Source organism: Mytilus galloprovincialis, chromosome 13, assembly GCF_965363235.1.
Source record: "Mytilus galloprovincialis chromosome 13, xbMytGall1.hap1.1, whole genome shotgun sequence".
Taxonomy (NCBI): domain Eukaryota; kingdom Metazoa; phylum Mollusca; class Bivalvia; order Mytilida; family Mytilidae; genus Mytilus; species Mytilus galloprovincialis.
This window is the reverse complement of record NC_134850.1, coordinates 46,512,463-46,531,861: the sequence shown is the minus strand read 5'-3', so window position 1 is coordinate 46,531,861 and position 19,399 is coordinate 46,512,463. Positions and strand designations below refer to the sequence as shown.

General features: G+C 30.8%; 1 protein-coding gene across 1 annotated transcript in view; it reads right to left on the bottom strand.

Moving 5' to 3' along the window:
- LOC143056783 (DNA ligase 3-like) overlaps window positions 1-19,029 on the bottom strand; it is a 34,745-nt gene extending 15,716 nt beyond the window's left edge. The window contains exons 1-12 of the mRNA XM_076229946.1: window positions 18,956-19,029; window positions 10,066-10,552; window positions 9,224-9,391; window positions 8,140-8,280; window positions 7,312-7,418; window positions 6,633-6,677; window positions 5,194-5,280; window positions 4,222-4,301; window positions 3,521-3,598; window positions 2,904-3,066; window positions 2,195-2,350; window positions 30-161 (exon numbers count right to left, since the gene is read on the bottom strand). Of these exons, the coding sequence (XP_076086061.1) occupies window positions 30-161; window positions 2,195-2,350; window positions 2,904-3,066; window positions 3,521-3,598; window positions 4,222-4,301; window positions 5,194-5,280; window positions 6,633-6,677; window positions 7,312-7,418; window positions 8,140-8,280; window positions 9,224-9,391; window positions 10,066-10,351 (1,443 nt within the window). The 5' untranslated portion in view covers window positions 10,352-10,552; window positions 18,956-19,029. The remainder of the gene's footprint in view (window positions 1-29; window positions 162-2,194; window positions 2,351-2,903; window positions 3,067-3,520; window positions 3,599-4,221; window positions 4,302-5,193; window positions 5,281-6,632; window positions 6,678-7,311; window positions 7,419-8,139; window positions 8,281-9,223; window positions 9,392-10,065; window positions 10,553-18,955) is intronic.
- Window positions 19,030-19,399: the final 370 nt, after the last annotated feature.

Here is a 19,399-nt window from a genome sequence, read left to right as displayed (position 1 = left end):
GCGAGTAATGAATTTGACATTTATAATACCTTATGCACCCCTAAAGAACCAAAAGGTAGAGGCTTGCTTGTTTTTGTATCAACCATTAAAACTTCAGCATCCAGAATGAGGTCATCTCCTGATGGAAATGCCTTTGGAATGAACTCAGAAAAATGCTGCACCTAAAAAAAAAAGATAGACATATAACAGAAGTCATAGATAGGATAAGTTTTTGTTTTGGCCCTTTGTTAGTGCTGAGCCTAACTTACTACAAATATAAGATGAAAGGCTTTGAGTAGAACCCTAAACTTCTTACTTGGGTACTTTTTAACAAATAAAAAAAAAAAAAAATTGAATACAAAAATATATTCGGCTGTTGTCTTCTGTTTGGTCAAGTTGTTTTCTATTTGACATATTCCCCATTTCCATTCTAAATTTTATCTTCCAATTATACTGTAAATACTGGGCAGTGCATTAATATATCATTTTGCTGTTCATTGTCCATAACTTAGGCCAATTCCTTGAATTTTTATTTTTTTATTTTTAATAGTTATATACTGTGGATTCATTTATTTTCGTTGGTATCAATTTTCGCGGATAGAGAAAAAAAGACGTTTCGTGGTATACGTAAATTTGTGGATCGCTGATTACAAAAAAAAAATCAAAAAAATTCAGATACGTAATTCGCGGATTTCTTTTTGATTTAGGAGATCATATAACCTTCTTGATTTGATCAATAATAAAACAAACAAAAAAGAAGGAATTCATTGAAAAAGTTTTGAATTGTCAAAATCCTCGCTTGGTCATTTTAGGTTAAAGTGTTCATTGAAAACTTCTATTACAACAATGGACAAAGACAACTTATTATTTGTTTGTTTTACAATTTATAAATGCTTGTCGGAATTCTATAAGGCAATCAAAACTTTATGATTGAAAGCTCATTTCCCTAATCACGATATAATAAACAGTCATATAAGTAAAATGTGTGAAAATAAATGTTCCTGTCATAAACAATATTACCTACGGGCAATATCCCTGTACTTAATCCTATTGATTTTCAATCACTAGTAAACCAAACTATGACACGGTAATTAACAACTTGCAGTTATTTTCCATGAACAGTTTTAATCAATTTTAAAAAGTAAATTATCACTGATATTCGATATATTTATTATAGATTTAATTAAAATACTTGTATCTTCTTTCAATAAAAATCACGTGTTATGTTACAATGTTTATCGTTAGTCAACACTATACCAGAACTGCATAACATAACCGGAAATAAACATCCGACTCCATACACATTTATCAATATTATTCTTCGTTGAATTCTTAAATTCGTGGTTCGCTGTGACCCACGAAACCCACGAAAATTGGTATACCACGAATAAAAATGAATCCACAGTACATAAAATATATGTATAGAGTAATATATTAAGAATTACAAATGTGTCAAGGTTTGTGATTTGTGAAAGTATATATTCAGGAATCTGCCTGGGTATATACGACGATTTTATCCCCAATTGGAACCTCAAAAACGTCATCATAACACCATAACTATGTGACATATTCAAAAGCTGTACAGAACACTAACAAATGTCAGGGGCTCACAGGGGAAAATAATGAGGTACATCAGTCAATAATATGTTTTCAATACAAAATCATGCAATTTACACTTTAAATACTTAAATTTAATGTTAAAAGTGTTATTATAAATTATTACATACCTGATAAAATTATTTTCACAGCAAATTACAAAATTCTTCAAGTATGCCAATCATATCAGGTTGGGTTTTTCAGTATATGTGTTGTAAAAAACAAAGCCACACACACATACAAACACAAAATATGAAATCTTAAAACTTTATTCAAAACATTTTTCTAAAGAAATTTTTTTTGTGAAGATAAAAAAGGTGCATTTAAATAGATTACTTGAAATATTAAGTAACAATAAACATGATGTAAAGAATATAAATGCTACATCATGAATGATTAACAAATAGGCGTACCTGCACTGGAAAAAACATTAAGACAGAAATAATCTGTAATATATGTGTAATTCAGGTCTCAGACAGGGTATAAATAGATATCCCCTTTGCCTTCAGCCCCAGGGATATAAACTCTAAGCCCGGAATGTCACAGTATATACCCTATCTGAGACCTGAATAACATATAATATACATATTGTACATGCATTTTTCCTACAAAACTTTACCTTATGAGGCTGTACAGGTTTCAAGCTTCTACTGAAATAGGAGAATTTATCTCCCTTTTTATGGAGTTGAACTCTTTCTCCGTCATACTTTATCTCAGCATACATTCCATTTGGACATTTCTTCATGGCATACTCCACTGATCTACAAGCTTCTGCCTACAAACAAAGTTATATAAAGTCAATAAGTGACTTGTGAGCCATTGTTCTCAAATGATACACCTACTTTTAAGTTATCAGTAAACAGGAAGTTGATGAGACAGGAATGGGAAGTTGAGATGAATATGTGAATGCATCACATGGCTTAGCATGTTCACATGTCAATTAAAGTTCCTGCAAAAAATGTGATGAACATTTCAAACATGGAAATCATAAGTAACAATATCCCCTTTATAACAGGAAATTATTGAGCATGGAATCTGAAAGTGCAGAGTCTGTCAAAATTCTACTCGAGGAATTATAATGGAATTTTCTAAATATTCAAACATCCCCTACCTTTCCACCAATGCAATCCAATTTAATTGTGTAATCTGTAGATTCACGTAATTAAAAGCAATACATTATAGTATTGTTAAGTGCATGATTCTATATGATTTTTCTAGGCTTCAACAGTTTTTTTTAAATCATATTTCAATTTGAAAGAAAGAGTATTATGAAATTGACTTTAAATCCAACACTCAGACTTTATGTAAATACGAATTCAGTAACCTACCAACATAGGTAAAACAGGAGTCATAAGTGATGCTCGTACACTGAGTTTTTTACTCATTCCTGGTTTGGATCCATCCCTTCCTTCCATTACTCTCTCTACAACATCCTTCAAGTCCCTGGAAGCTTGGAAAGCAGCATAAGCATTTTCATCTAATCCATCTAAACTAATATTAAAAGAAAAAATTTCAAGATGTCAGATAAACATTATCTCCATGGCAGATATCCTTAATTTTTTTTGCAATACTTACGTGTTTTATTTGATTGTACATGTTCCCATATTATTATTTTCAATTAAATGACTGACACACAACTTGTGCATGTTATTCTAGGATTTTGCATCATTTTTGAGCTTTTATTTTGGTTTGTTACACCAGATGTTGAATGGGTGGTGTACAGTAATGAGACAGCAACCAAATAACATCAATAACCATAATATATCTAGAGACTTAAGGTATACATAATGTCTTTCATCATTAATGTTGAAGGCCATACTTTGATTGTTTATTTTTTACAAATTGTGACTTTGAGGAAGAGTTGTTCCATTGGCACTCATACCACATCTTCTTACATCTAATTTTTTTTAATAAATTCATTAGTAAATATAAAACATGTTCTTACATGTGTTTTGCTCCTGCATTTATTCTCAAGTCATGTTTAATCAATCTCACAAACATCTTTAAATCATTGGATGAACATCTGAAAAGAAATTATGAAATTCATGAAATTAAATTTATTGTATGTATATCCCACATATTCAAAGCATGTAGTCATTTGATGATGACCCAAATACTGTTGATATGAAAGTTGATGCAATGCACAATCAATTGGAAGATACTGCTGATGAACCAATTCAACCTAATCATATGTACAAACATGCATTTAAAGAATGTGATCCAATTGGGGATTAAATGTTTTGGATTCATAATTGTCTCCCTTTTACCAGAAAAGAATTTATTTTAAAGTTGCCTTATGTTTTTTTTTTTTTGTGTGTAATGCCACTTTCAGTGTCCTTTGCTATATATATCATGGTTATAAGGTGGTTTTTTTTATTGGTAAAAGCCGGATAAATGGCAATTCATAATCTCTATTATTGTTCACTACAGATGAACTACTCTGACAGATCACTAGGTCAGTAAGAACTAGTTGTTTAATTCTTAAATTGATATCATTATTATATGATTCAAACTTATTCCACTTAAAATTTATACAAACAAATATACTTTCATCTTTTCAGTACAAAACTGTCTTAAAAGAATTGCCAAATATTAAAAATTTCGCAGTTGTTTTATCAATTCCTGAATTGTAAAAATTCAAACTACCTTTTTGTAACTTTCTTTAAAATTCTTAACTGGTCATCTTCTTTTGTGACATTAGAAAGATCCTCCAAATAATCGTCAACCTGAAATGAACAGTAAAAGGGTCACTGTATCCATTCATGGGGAATTGTTTTTCATTTAATAGAATTGTTCTAAATAAAACACCAGGACATAAGGGTTGACATGAAAATCTGTGTCCATGATTTGCTTTCAAACCAATGCTATGATTAACATTAAAAATAATGTTCCTGCTAATACTAATTTTACAATGTAGGAACACAATTAAAAAATACTGTAAAGAGTCAACTTAGTTATTAGAAATAATACCACTTCCAAATCAATTAAGGATATTTACGTAACATGAGCAACTCAATTGTGGAGCAAGAACTTCTTTATCTTACCTTTATAGGGCTTCTGAGTTCTAAATTTATCATTAGAATCAAAATGTTCTTTTCTAAGAAGTCAAATTTAGAAGTTGTGAGTAAAATATAGGATTATAAAAAAGTTAATCATGAACTATGATTAGATTTGGTATTGAGATGTACATGTATTTATGAAACAATAGAATAGGAGATTCCTATTTCCGACTTAATGAAATTATATATTATTCTTATAGTATTAAAATAATTGGAAAAGTAAACAGTTTCCTTGTTCATAATTATAAACATAATGTTTTAAAGCTATTATATATTTCCTTAATTATATTACATCCAATAATATAATGTATTGTTATTACAGGGTAATATTTTGGATTACGATATAAACTTCAAATAAAAAATCTGTAACCCTTAGATTGTTTCTTGAGTGTCTTTTGCCCCAACACAAGACTACATTATAATATATACATATATTAAGAGTACAAAGCTAGAACTTCCATATGTTCATTAATTTTCATGGTTTAAAACTAAACATGAAATAAATAAGAAATGTAAGTGTCTATGAAATAAATCTTTACCCATGGACCCATTTTCTTACCTCCTTTAATGAGAGAGTACTTTTCTTTTGTGGCTGTAATGTATCACTTTGTTCAAAGAAAATTCTCACTGTTTCTGCTACATCTCCCTATAACGCATAAAAAATATATCAATAAAACATACATCTCCCTATAACGCATCAAAAATATATCAATAAAACATACATCTCCCTATAACGCATCAAAAATATATCAATAAAACATACATCTCCCTATAACGCATCAAAAATATATCAATAAAACATACATCTCCCTATAACGCATCAAAAATATATCAATAAAACATACATCTCTCTATAACGCATCAAAAATATATCAATAAAACATACATCTCTCTATAACGCATCAAAAATATATCAATAAAACATACATCTCCCTATAACGCATCAACAATATATCAATAAAACATACATCTCCCTATAACGCATCAAAAAAATATCAATAAAACATACATCTCCCTATAACGCATCAAAAATATATCAATAAAACATACATCTCCCTATAACGCATCAAAAATATATCAATAAAACATACATCTCCCTATAACGCATCAAAAATATATCAATAAAACATACATCTCCCTATAACGCATCAAAAATATATCAATAAAACATACATCTCCCTATAACGCATCAAAAATATATCAATAAAACATACATCTCTCTATAACGCATCAAAAATATATCAATAAAACATACATCTCCCTATAACGCATCAAAAATATATCAATAAAACATACATCTCCCTATAACGCATCAAAAATATATCGATAAAACATACATCTCCCTATAACGCATCAAAAATATATCAATAAAACATTGTATGATTGATGCATTAAACAGACAAAAATAATATACAAAGACTAATCTGGATTTGTTTTTATGAATGAGTTACACTGGTTGTTGTTTTTATGAATGAGTTACACTGGTTGTTGTTTTTATGAATGAGTTACACTGGTTGATCGGGATACATCACCTTTATTGAGTCATTGAACAATCCCTATTTACAAAATACCATTAAGTAATAAAATAAACATTGTGACAAGAAAATGTATAGAAAATGCATGAAATTATTATTATATATAGATTTCTACAACAAGTGTGTTACAACATTTTCTCCACTCGAGACAGTTAAGTTTTCATATTTAAAATGTGAGGCTTGCCGAGCTTTTTAAGTCTTTAAAATTTAACTGTTGAGAGTTAAGAAATATCCTAATACACAAGTTATAGTTTAGAAATCTGTCTCTCTAATGATTTTTATCCTTCTTTTTCAAAGATTTGCAGAAAGATGTGGTCAAGACATTTAATGTAATAAAAATAAATATGACCAATCCTTTGCTAGAAAACAGATACTTCACTAGCGACGAGAAATATTTTTCTCACACAAACATGAAATGTGAGAATACCACAAAAATTGGAGAACATTATTTTAAAATCTTTACCTGATTTAGATCTTCAACCATTTCTTCTAGAGATGTATTAAAAATCTGAAAATAAACATAGACAATAAAGTTTGACCTTCAGAAGACAAGATAAAACCAATTGATGGCAAAACTATTACTATAAAAAAAAATCTATGGAAAAACAATGTAAAACTGAGATCAGACTAATGAAAAATGAGCATATGTGTGCAATGAGAAATTAAAACAAATTATCATATTTAAGATTGTTTTTTTTTAAATTTTATACGGGAAACAAGACTAATTAATTTCATCTGTTCTCATTTTTCATGACTTCCAAATATACTGTTTGCTGTTTAGATATTTAAGATGTTTTCAGTAAAGGTTTAATTTATTTTTACTTCACCGTTTACATAAAGGAATAAATATATGCATAGCACTTGTTTCGTGTGTCTCTTAGTACACTATGAACATGATGAAGAGGACTGTTTTTTTTTCTATATAAGATAAACATGATAAATAAGACTAGAAAACACTTTTAATTAATATCAGATAAGTATTCAAAAATTTTCACAAAAAAGATAAAACCTCAAACTGACATGGTAATGCTGTACCAAAGCACACACACAAAAGCTGAGTATAATATTTTTGGTCCTATTGATAAAATAAAAGTTAAATTTCTAATTAATACTCTGTAAATAAATTGATCATAATTTATTACCTGGCTAAATAATTTAACCAACTGTTTACTCTTCACGTTATAAACACGCTTCACAAATCCAGGTAACAACAACTTCAACCACAGGTAGGCATCACCTTTAAATCCATCTATAAAATATATTAGTAAGCAAAATATAAATATATAAGGAAGTACTGCAGAATACAACTAGGCAAATAACTTTCAACTTTTACCTTGATTAAAATTTTCCTTCCTTAAATCATGTCGTCTTTTTTTTTTTACACAGACATTATGTATTTTTCTTTAATTTGCCTGAAATTTTTAGAATTGCGCTTCAAAATATTTATGAATAAACTTTAAAACTTCTGATGAAAATTTTCAAAAGGGAGATAATTGTTTGGATTTTTTTTGGTGCTAAATTAGGCAAACATAGTCAAATCTATCGATATGTTCTAGAACTGTAGACTTGCAGACTTACTTATCTTTGACAATGTAAAGGAGAAGATTCATGTTGAACAGTTGTCAACCAAATGTTTATCTTCTGCAAAACTAAAAAGCCTCGTAGTATAAAAGGAATAAACATACCATTTTGGGAATTCAAAATTATTCATAAACCTGTAAGCCTTATATTTCTAGCTACTACAAATAAATCTTATATTTAGAAATAACTGTGAATTATTTTGTGTAGCTATTACTAACTGTAATTGTAGGACAATCAACACAAACATGACAAATGTGAGTTTAGTTATTCCACCATCAGGAAATGCTGTGTATAACTTAATGCTATCAAAATTTAAAATCACAGTCTAATTTTGAGACTCACTATTTCATCACACATTTTGTAATAATAATAAACAACACAAAAATTACCTCCATTAGGTCCATCTTTTAAGAACTTAGATACTTTCTGAGTTTTTGCCAGGTAGCTACTCTCTGCTGCAATATCTGCACATAACTTTCTGTAGTTCCTGAAGTTATCACTAGAATCACTTTTCATACTAGTTCCTGGTTCTGAAGGAAAAACATACAAATTGTAACAGGGATACTTCTTAGGGCTATTCCATTAAAATGTATGTGGGAGGGTTACTGGGTAGGAAGCGACTTTCAAGATATCCATACAACCAAGAACTATTTTTAGATAATTTCGCATAATGGTAATAAACCCATACTGAAAAAATACCCATGACCCACATTTAATAATTCAACTTCCCTTCCTACCCTCCCAAATATATTTTAATGGAATAGCTCTTACTGGAAATTTAATTCAATGTTCTATACTCAAAGTATTAAAAAATTATAATATGACATAAACTGTTGCTATGTAAACAAAGCAATGTTTTAATTCCAGTTGTAATTTGAACAATGCTATTTGATCAATTACAAAATGTACATTTTTTGTTTGTGTTAAAATAAGCATAGAATATTTTTGGTATGAAAGCTTTACTTCTTATACAGTGTCATCAAGAATCAAATACTGTAACCCAACCTCCCTCCTCAAATACCTTTTTTTCACGTTTAGCTATTTCTTGCTGACTTCACAAAGCTTTCTGTCGCAATTTTTAGTGATTGTTCATATACAAATGACATAAGAAAAGATCCTAATTTCACATTCACAGCAGTTTATGTTTTTTTTTTTTTTTTTTAATTTGGTTAAGCAGTTTTAACAATGATTAAAGTTGAGACATTTTTGGTTAAGCACTTTTAACATGTTTCATGTTTAAAGCTACAAAAATATTTCTCTGTAGTCTATATTTAAATATTCAAGTTTAAATTGTTCACGTGCCTATTAAACTACTTTTGATTTTTTCTGCAAGCAAGACAGGAAACATGTATTTTTTTTTTGGCCTTAAATTTCTTGCATTTGTACTAGTATTGCAAACATGTCAAATATTCTTATTTCAAATTAGTTATGTCCATACAAAATACTATTGAACAAATTATATTTGAATCAAACCTTCATCACTATCAGCAGATGATGGTCCTGCCTTTGGAGAAGCTGCTGATTTTGCTGGTGAGGATTTTGGTTGGGACTTTGGAGGTGAAAATGGCAGTTTTGCTTGTCCAGTGGCTTTTGGTGTCCTTTTTGGAGTTTTAGCAGGAGATTTTGAGTTGGCTTGGGAATCTGAAAAAGAGAAATTCTAAAAATGGTTACTACTATAAGTTGTTATGATTTTGTTTTTCGAATTTAAGAAACTTTTGCTAAAGGTTTACAAGGTTTAACTTTCTTGGCAATCTGCTGTCTTCTGATAAAGTAAACTATTATATAATCTTAAAAGCACAGTTCACTCATTGCATGTCATTTTTTATGAACATTTCATGCAGTGAAAACTTCCATTTTAAATTTAAATAGCTTTTTCTGTAATGTACAGTACATGTATGTGTAAAATAGATGATAATCATACAGGACAGAGAGAATTTAAAGTTGTGTGCAGTTTCATAACTTAAATACAACTAATAAATAACATAAATATTATTATCATAAGACACGATTACATGATCAGTTGGTATTTCATTTTGTTAAAATAGTTTTAAAAGTTCTTGCATGACCTTAGAAAATACAATTTAAATGCATTCCAGTAAAATGTACATGATGTATGCAGACTTACACATTGAACCAATTTTGGTTATGGTTAGATGTTTATCATCCACAGTGTTTTAAGAATAAGCTAAATTTAAAAGATATCCAAATATTTTTTTTTAAACTGCTGTCATGGAAGTCAAAATGCAATTACCCTTAAGATTACCGACAATTTTCATGTTATATCTTATAAATCAATGTCATGTATGTATAGATACCATCAATCATTTTATTTAGACGATCTTTATCTTCTTGTTGAAGATCTCCAAACCCATCCATATCTTCTCCTTCTTCTATCTTCTTTGTCGTTGCTCTTGCTCTTTTGAAAGTTTCAAACATACAATTTGGATGAAACCATTGCTTCATATCTCCCCCCTCGTCAGAGAATGGATTGGTTGTGACTTTGCCAATTCTAAGTTCACCTTTGGCAATCTTAGTTTTACATTTCTTACATCCTGATGTTCCTAGTTTGGCGTACCCAACAATATACTTGTTATCAGCCATATTGGTACAAAACTGTTCTAATGTTGTAATGGTCTGTCTAATAACAGGAAATCTGGGATCCTTTATTTACTGGTATGCGAGGAGTTAAAACCTAGATATTTTGAAGGCAAGGGTGTTCACTCAAAGTACTGTTATAAGTGCAGACCAATCTTACTTCATACATTCTATAGTCAGGCAGAACATATTGGAACACAATTAAATCTGAAAAATAAATTAAACAAACATTTTGGTTTCACTCATTGTTGAAGGCTATATGGTAACTTATACAATTATAGAGTCAGATAAAATATCTAGAAAAGTTGCTGATCATGTTGTTTCATTTTCGCACCCTTTTTATTGGTTTAGTGTTTAATAAATTTGTAATCAAGTTTTGTTATTAAAGTGTACTGCTGTAAAAAAAAAATCATTTTTTCAAAATAAAGTGCGATTCTGACAACTTTTTTTCGTCTTGAATAAATCTTTTTTATGTTTTGGATAGTGTACATAGTGTATTGCTATATTGTATATAAATAGCATTTTTTCTTTTGATGTTTTAATGAAACAATTTGCTGAAAAAGTGTGTTAAGGGAAAACGGTTTTTAACCATGGTATATTAAGTGCAATTTGATGTTGTATCATACTTTGATAATTAGATATGCAGCTCAACTAGGATCCAAAGGTAAGAAGGCAGAGCTTAGCTATTATACAACATATTGATTTTCATGTTATTTAGCCTATACATTTTGTTGTTTAGAACACTATGACTGACACATTATCTGGATAAATATTAAATATCCTTGAAAAAGTAGGATTTTTGGTATAATTTCAGTTCTCATTTGAACTTTGGAAAACAAAGTTCTTTTGGGGCCTTGGTTGGTCAAAGTTGCCCCCTACTTTGACCTGGAGATCAATCTACTGATATCTCTTCGGTTTGTCTGTTTCCGCCAAGTGTCCCTGTGGTTCTCTCCTAGTATTCTGGCTTCCTCCACCATAATAACAGACTTCCTGGTGTCCTAGAACTCCCTTCGTGTTGGGTGGGGATTGCCCTTGTAAATATTGTTGTAAATATGTTAGCGACACATTTCCATTAATCCCAAAAGGGAGTGTACACGGATTCCACTGTACCCTCACAGCTCTAGAGGAGTGCTCTGTCTAACAGAGGAATATACCAGTACATACTTCTAATTCTACCGGTTAGTGATTACCGTCATCATGTTGACTAAATCTGTCACTTTTGGTTGTGCACAAATATAATTTGATTATAATAACAAACAAAACATACATACACACTGTACATACAATGACCAGTCAGGGGTGCTACTTAAACAAGTGATTTCATTATCACCTATTTCAGTGATTTTTTATATTCAGTTATCACCTATTTCAATGATTTTTTATATTCAGTTATCACCTATTTCAGTAATTTTTTATATTCAGTTATCACCTATTTAAGTGATTTTGGTGTTTTCTTTGATCTTCAAATGCTAATTTCATTGATTTTCTATATTGTCACAAGTTTTAACCTTTTCTATATAATTTTCCTACATAAATCAATTATCCCTTTATCTTTGGATATCAAGTTCGCTAAAGGCTTTTAAAAGTACCCTTGGGAATTGTTCTCTAATCAAATATTCATTAACTACTCTTACTATCAGACAAAGGTCAACAGTATTAGGTGACCTGATTGGTTTTCTTTAGAATTAGAATGATTTATTTTAAAGTTATGTCCTGATCTACAAATTATTCCATTGTTTGCATAATCAAACACTGTAAAAACTGGCAGGCTTATCAAGCAAATGACAATTTCTGCATGTACATAGTTGTTTTTTCAATGGAATTCTGGTCTTTATACCAATAAAAAAAATCAAGCTTGTGGAAAAAAAATATCCAAAAAATGTTATAAACACTTATCATTGCTTATTGAAGTGATTTAATTTTTACTTCTCAAATTATTTGTTTCAGTGGTTTTGAAAAGTCTGTGAAAAAAATTTAAATATTTCACAGCCAAAATCACTTGTTTAAGAACAACCCCTGACCGATGACCCTTGAACATCATGAACATGTTGTCATTGTTAAAGAATTCTCCAAGGACATGAAGGAAGAGGAATTAAAATTTTGCAGTTTTATATATGTATGAAATACAAAATTGCTTTGAAGTAATTGGGAAAATAATTGGGTCCACGTTTAAGAGTATCTTCCCCGACCTGTTTCTGTTTTGAAACAAGTGTGGCGGAGGGCCAGTTTTTAAAACAACATTACTTCCCTTGAAAATGGACTGTTGTGAAATTAACATTTAAGTATTACTGTTGATATAAATTATTGATAAAAATGATTGTTTTACATGTCATAATATCTATTTACTTTATTGTGCTTTAATTTGTTGAAGATATTCACAGATTTTGATAAATTTGCAACTTATCATTTACTTATATAGCTTTTCTATTCATCTTGATATTGTTAAATCAGTTCTGAGCTCGAGATTAATATTTATTCTTTCATTGTATCTATTTCTCTGCAATATTCAGTAAGAATCATTTCTTTCTGTTGATCAGGTCTCAGTCATTAGAGCTGAACGGATGTGCTGGGCCAGCTCTCCTTCACCTGCTATCTTCGATGAGGGTTTACAGTTAGATGAACAACGACTTACTACTATAGATGACAGAAACCAATCCAATGCCGTACAGTAGACGTAGTAGTTGGCGTACCCGTGTTAACATCCACTCCAAAACCCATTGTATCATGGGGGAGTGTTATGCCGATTAACGTCAGAGGGCTGTATCCTAGGTGTTAGATGATTGACCTTCATTTGACTGCCTCACGGCTTTGGTCCTGATAACACTTCCTGTCATCTTTAGAACTACGTCCATGAATCATCTACCAGTACTCCATCATCGAGGTTAGCAGGCTGTCAAGCTGACCAAACTGGCCCTGAAAGCAGCCGTTGTGAAGAAATAACATCAAATTAGTCAACATACCAAATCAAAACAACTCACAAAACCAAGATGGCGACCTCCAAAATGGCCACCACCGCTCGTTCCTGATCCATGGCAAAAATTATCAAAACGCTCATCAAATGCCTTCGGGCACCGAGCTGACCGTGCGAGGGCTGAAAAGCCAGTCAAGGTCGTTAAACACTTCCATATATATGTTCCAGACCGTATGAGTATTTGGACCGTACGCGTACGGTCTGGACCGTATGCGTATATTTTTAAAATACGCATATGGTCGGACCGTACGCGTACGGTCTGACTAATATTAAAAAGTTGGTCACGTTTATCAGATACAAATGTATATAACAGATCAACATGGCTTACATCTCAAATTAATGTAAAAAGTTCAATAGTAATTGAAATAAAACAAAATAATGTTATAACTATTTTAAAAAATCACGTTTATTTAATCTGTTAATCTCCTGTATTTAGCATGTCAGTAATTCATATATTGAAGCCAAGTATGCTAATTAAAATTGAAGTTATCGGAAGTAAACTTAGAGTGGGAGGACAATCGTTTTAGAATATTAAGGAACTTTACAATAAAAAAAAATGCAAAACAACGTGCATGAACAAATTATGTTACTGTAAAAAAAAATATGACGTTCTTTGTCGAAGTCAGTGTCCCCTTGTATGAGTAACAAAATAGGAATCACGGATATAAAAATAAACACATATTTAATTTCAATTGTTCGCTTAATCATTTCATCCATATACATGTAATAAAATCAATTTGTATAACTAAAAATAATGATTTTGATAAATATTTGTTTAAATTTAACCAATATGATCCCAAAACATCAGCTGGACCGTACGCGTATACTCATACGGTCCGACCGTACGCGTATGGTCGGACCGTACGAGTATACGTATACGGTCCGGACCGTACGCGTACGGTCCAAATACTCATATGGTCTGGAACATATATATATATATTTGTTAAATTGCTTAATCATTTAGAGAGCCACAGTCTTCAGGGTTCTCACTAAGGCGAGTCCATGAGTCCTGGACTCATCAAAATCTGTCTGGACTTTCCATATTCAAAACTGGTGAGTCCACAGATGCATCAAGATTGAAATATTTTGTATAAACTGAACATAGTTAAACACAAATATCATCATTTTATAGCAAAAGTTTAAAAGTGATCTGAATTTAATGTCATTTCATTGCTCTGTTAGGAAATGGAGACTAAAATATTACATTATATTGCAATAAAATATTTTCTTCTTGCTGTTGGACTCATCATGGCTAAGAATGACGAGTCCCTGACTCGCCTTCAAAAATCCTCAGCGAGAACCCTGGTCTTCCTATAGAGACTTTTTACGGTAGGTGCTTTTATGAAAGAAAAGCTAAGTAACACTGCTTGTCAACACTAGTCACTCTGCAGTATAGCTTTACATATAGAAAGCTTGATGGTCTTGCACAGACCTTACCACTAACTGTAAGATGACATTGTTATATATAGAACAAAATGTCTATCTTCAGTCTAGCTGGTCTTGCACAGACCTCACCATATTTTGTCACTTTTATGTGAGTTTTAAAGGGAAATTCCGCGATTTTTTACTTATCATCTAATTATGTTCATCTTAACATAAAAAACACATTTGCAAAGTTTTAAATTTATATTCCTTCTAATAACGGAGAAAATCAAGTATTTGTAACTTTTTTGGTTGAATTCTCGAGTGGGTCGTGACGTATTAGCCCGATTTATTGAATTCTGGGAAAAAATAAAATCTGTTTAACTCTTATAGCTTATCGACAATATACGTAATTAAAAGCGCACAGCTGACGAATGGTCGAAGTTATTAACCACAATATAAAAATGAACGAAAATGAATATGCATATACCGTTTTGTATTGATTGAATTAAACTCCTATAAAATTATCTCTAGTAAATGTTTTTGAATAAATTTAATTAATTATTGTTGAGATTTTTTTCATAAAATATTTATTAAACATTTTTACTGATATTGAACTGAAAATATTTCAGTTCTATTTACCGTTATTGTTTTGATAATCATTTCAATGCAACTAATGTGTGAGCAGAGTGTGTATATTATTTTGTAAAGGTCACTGTATATTTCTCGGCTTGAGGTCAATTCGTTTACCTTGTAGCTATTTAGCCGCAGGTGTGAGTTCAAGCGTACACAGGTATAAATGTTGTTATTTGGATAGGATAAACAGAAAGGATTAGAAAGAGTATGCTGTCACGATGTTAATACACTAAGATTTAATACACGATGAGAATAAAGATACAATAATTAAATTGTGTAAATTAATTGAAAATAAAATTCAGATTCGTAATTCCGAAAGTGTATAAAAATAAAAGGAAACAATTTTTGATTACTTTCTTAGCGGCAATTGGCGTAAAGATTCAAATATGAAGCAAAAAATAGTAGTTTTAATCTTTTATAAAAACTAAATGCAATATTACCCAATTTGATATACCATTGTACATCTGTTTGATATCATTGACTTTACCGGAATTTCTTAACTTGTATTCAAATCTGGCTGTGTTTAAATGCTAATAAAACTATTGCAATTTTAAAGTTTTTAATTGACAAAAAAATACAACATACAACATGCATGATTTTTTTTTAGTTTCTTTTTAACATTTTATTCTTACATAATTAAATTCATTTGACAATCATTTACACGAACTTTTTGTGAAAAGAATATCAATTATCTAAGCTAAGGCATTATTTCTTTTCAGGATTTTTGAGGATTTTTTTTAAAATTCTATGATAATATTTGTGCAATGTTGAACATGATAGCCGTCATTAATCCAAATAAGTAATACAGTAGTTGTAATAAAAGTTATATTTTAGTCATGCATAACTGATATTGACGAATTTATAATAGTTCGTCCATACATCGTTGTTCTTGAAACAATCAATATTAGTATACATGTAAGTTTCCTGACGTATAAGAGCCATTGAGGATGAGCTCCAGAGAAATCAGACTAGTGGCGTTTCGTTCGTTTGTTTGTTGGGAAAGGAGAGGAAATGCAACCGCTTGTACAGATAAACGACAGAATTACCATACAAGCATTTATAGTCAACACAATCAGAAAGAGTTCCCATCGTTAGACGGGGAATATGAAGGCTTCCAAGAATGAACAAGTGACATGTCTAACTCTGAACAGTTAGAAAACAGACTATCGACATCGACCGCTTGTTCTTAATATTTGAAACTGTATGCATATATATACGTATACGTTTATGATATATATAGTGATGAGTTCTTGCGTCTGACAAAAACTAAATTCCTTCATGGTTATATCTTGCCATACGTTTATATTGGTTTGTAAGGTGATTACTCACAATCGTTATTTGAAAATCCTGTTTGTGAGATGTAGATTCATTTCAATTCAGAAATTTCGTCTATATATTTCACAAGTGTATAACACGGAGAAGCTCCGAAGATCCATTACTCCCATTTTGTTTGGGTGTGAACCATCGATGTTTACAGCAATATCACAGAATAAGATGATGATGGTAGAAAGAACTATGGGCGTCATGTGGCAAATATTACATGCATATCGGACAATGAGTTGTCAATCTGTATGAAAAGATTTCCAAAAACCATATTATTGAGAAGGAATGTTTACATGCTATACTCTCGTACTAGTATTACAGGGTTCTTGTGGCGTCCACCTTAGACACACATCTTTTTAACGATGTTTAAAAAAAAGACAGAACCAATTTAATGTCATATTTCCCTATTTTTTAAATATAACTAAAAGTCTTTTATCTGACAAGAATACCCCTATTTAGCGAACAAGTAATTTATTCTTTTTTCTGTTATTGAATACCAAGAAAGAAAATAAATCCCGAAATTAATTTGAAACTTTGATACTCAAAAGTTTCCCAGCAAAATATTCACATTCCCTGGGGATAATTAGTGTTCGTCCAGTGGCATATATAACAATTGTGATGACGAATTACTTCCTTTGTTCGAGAACAATCTTATTGAAATATAAATCTGTGATTTTACTAGGTCCACAGCTTCAATGAACCAAAGCAAAAGTTATACATCGACCTGTATTTAAATCAAATTGGTTCTCTTCTTCTTCTGGTATACAATAGTCTATCGACATTCGATGATTACATACTGTTGGCATACGTGGACTAGTCTATTTACAACACTTTTACCCCTATTTATTCAAAATATATGTTTTTTTCTTATGTTCAATGTATACATGTATATATTTTAAATTGCGCTATAGTTCCGTAACTTTCTATCCAGTCGTATAAACGAATCGTCGGCAAGTGCGTACATTTTTTTAAATCAATATTTCTGGTCTGTTCCAATCTGTCCTTCACTATTGACAATGACTATATATTACATTTTCCCAAATTCACCCTTGGAAAAAATATTTAAATAGATTTTAATTTCATCAAATCTTATTTTTTGGGTATTATTTATATGTTTATGAATTATATTCTTTACACCAGAAATGTTATTTATAAACAAGCGTATGAGTTTAGTAATGACAAGTAAGACAGAGTTGTATATTATTCATCTGATAGTTCAAAATGGAAAGTTATAAGTTATAAGTTATCAGCCGTGTACACTGATCAATACCTGCAGAAGTGAAACGATGCATGAACTTGCAAGCCCGAAATCGCTTGAATACCTGGACGTGTCACCTCACACCCCTCACAATACCTTTGGAAGTAATACCTTTAGCCATGCTGGTGATCAGATGAGGGAAGATCAAAATATATTTGTTTATTACTTTAAAGAATTATGAACAAATTAGATTTTCGAAAACAATTTTCACGGAACACTTATTTATGATTTCAACTTTGACTTTTCACCTAATTCCAATATCAACAGTTTAAAAACAACAGACCATGGTAATTTAAAAAAAGTAAGAATATTTTTCGTATCAAGTTATTTAGTCGGATAAAACAACCGTACGATTGACAAGATATCGACACGCATCTACGACTACATCGGATACTGTAGTTTTGTTTCTTTGTGGTTTATAGACATATCGTTTTTATTAATCGGGAAAGAAGACAAAATGGCGGATCGCAGAGAATTGATACTCTAAATTTAAAATCGATGGTGATCGCTTATCTAGCGGAATAAAACTTTAATATCTATGAATTTGAGCATTTTTATACAGAATGAACATAGTATCAATTTTTGATTTTTTTGCGAAGTTTCCCTTTAACTTATTTACATTTGAATATTGTTGATATTTGCTAAATTAAAATTTACTATTATCAACTATGAAAACAAAGCCACATATGAAGGATCAGAGACTCAGGATTCCGATACCTACTCTTTACATGGTCTGGGGTATAATATGTAAAAGTTGACACAGAAAATACTCCACGCAAAAAGTTTTAAAAAAAACTCCGGTTACACGACACAAGTGCCGAAGTAGCTGCCAAAAAATAGCTCTTAAGGTCCTCTTGATGATTTATGATATTTGAGGGGCAAAAAAAAAATCAAATGACAAGAGCTACGTTTTCGCAGCTAGTGCCGAAGTGGCAGTTCTTGTCATTGGAACACATTCTTTTACATGTTTTAGCACAGACATTTTGCAAAAAATACAATGGTGCATGCAGGATGACACGCCCGTATTTGTCGGCTAAAGATTTGTTTTTGGCATTCTTACTTGAAATTTCAACACAACAGAAAACAATTTTGCAGAGGTTTGCGATTTTTCAAAACAATGTAAACAGACAAATTTATCTTTAAAAAGGAGAGCGAAAAGTTATAAAAACCTAAAAACCTGACTGCAATCCCGAGAATCTACCCAAATCTAACAAGATATCAAAGGAAATTAGTAAAGTAGTGTAAGTAAGTAAGTAAGTAAGTAAGTAAGTAAGTTTTATTTAGAGTCGGCATATATCTACACAATAACAGACAAAACATGAGCTCTGGTGAGCTCTTTAACCGACTATCACATAAACAAATCATGCAGCATCATGCAAATACTATCAAGTAAAAATGAAAAAAAGCATGCAAGTATATGGAAGTAAATATATTTGATCTGTGAGCCTCCAGAGTCAAAGTTCATGTGGCAAGCGCCTCTATGTGCATTGAACAGGGGAGTCAG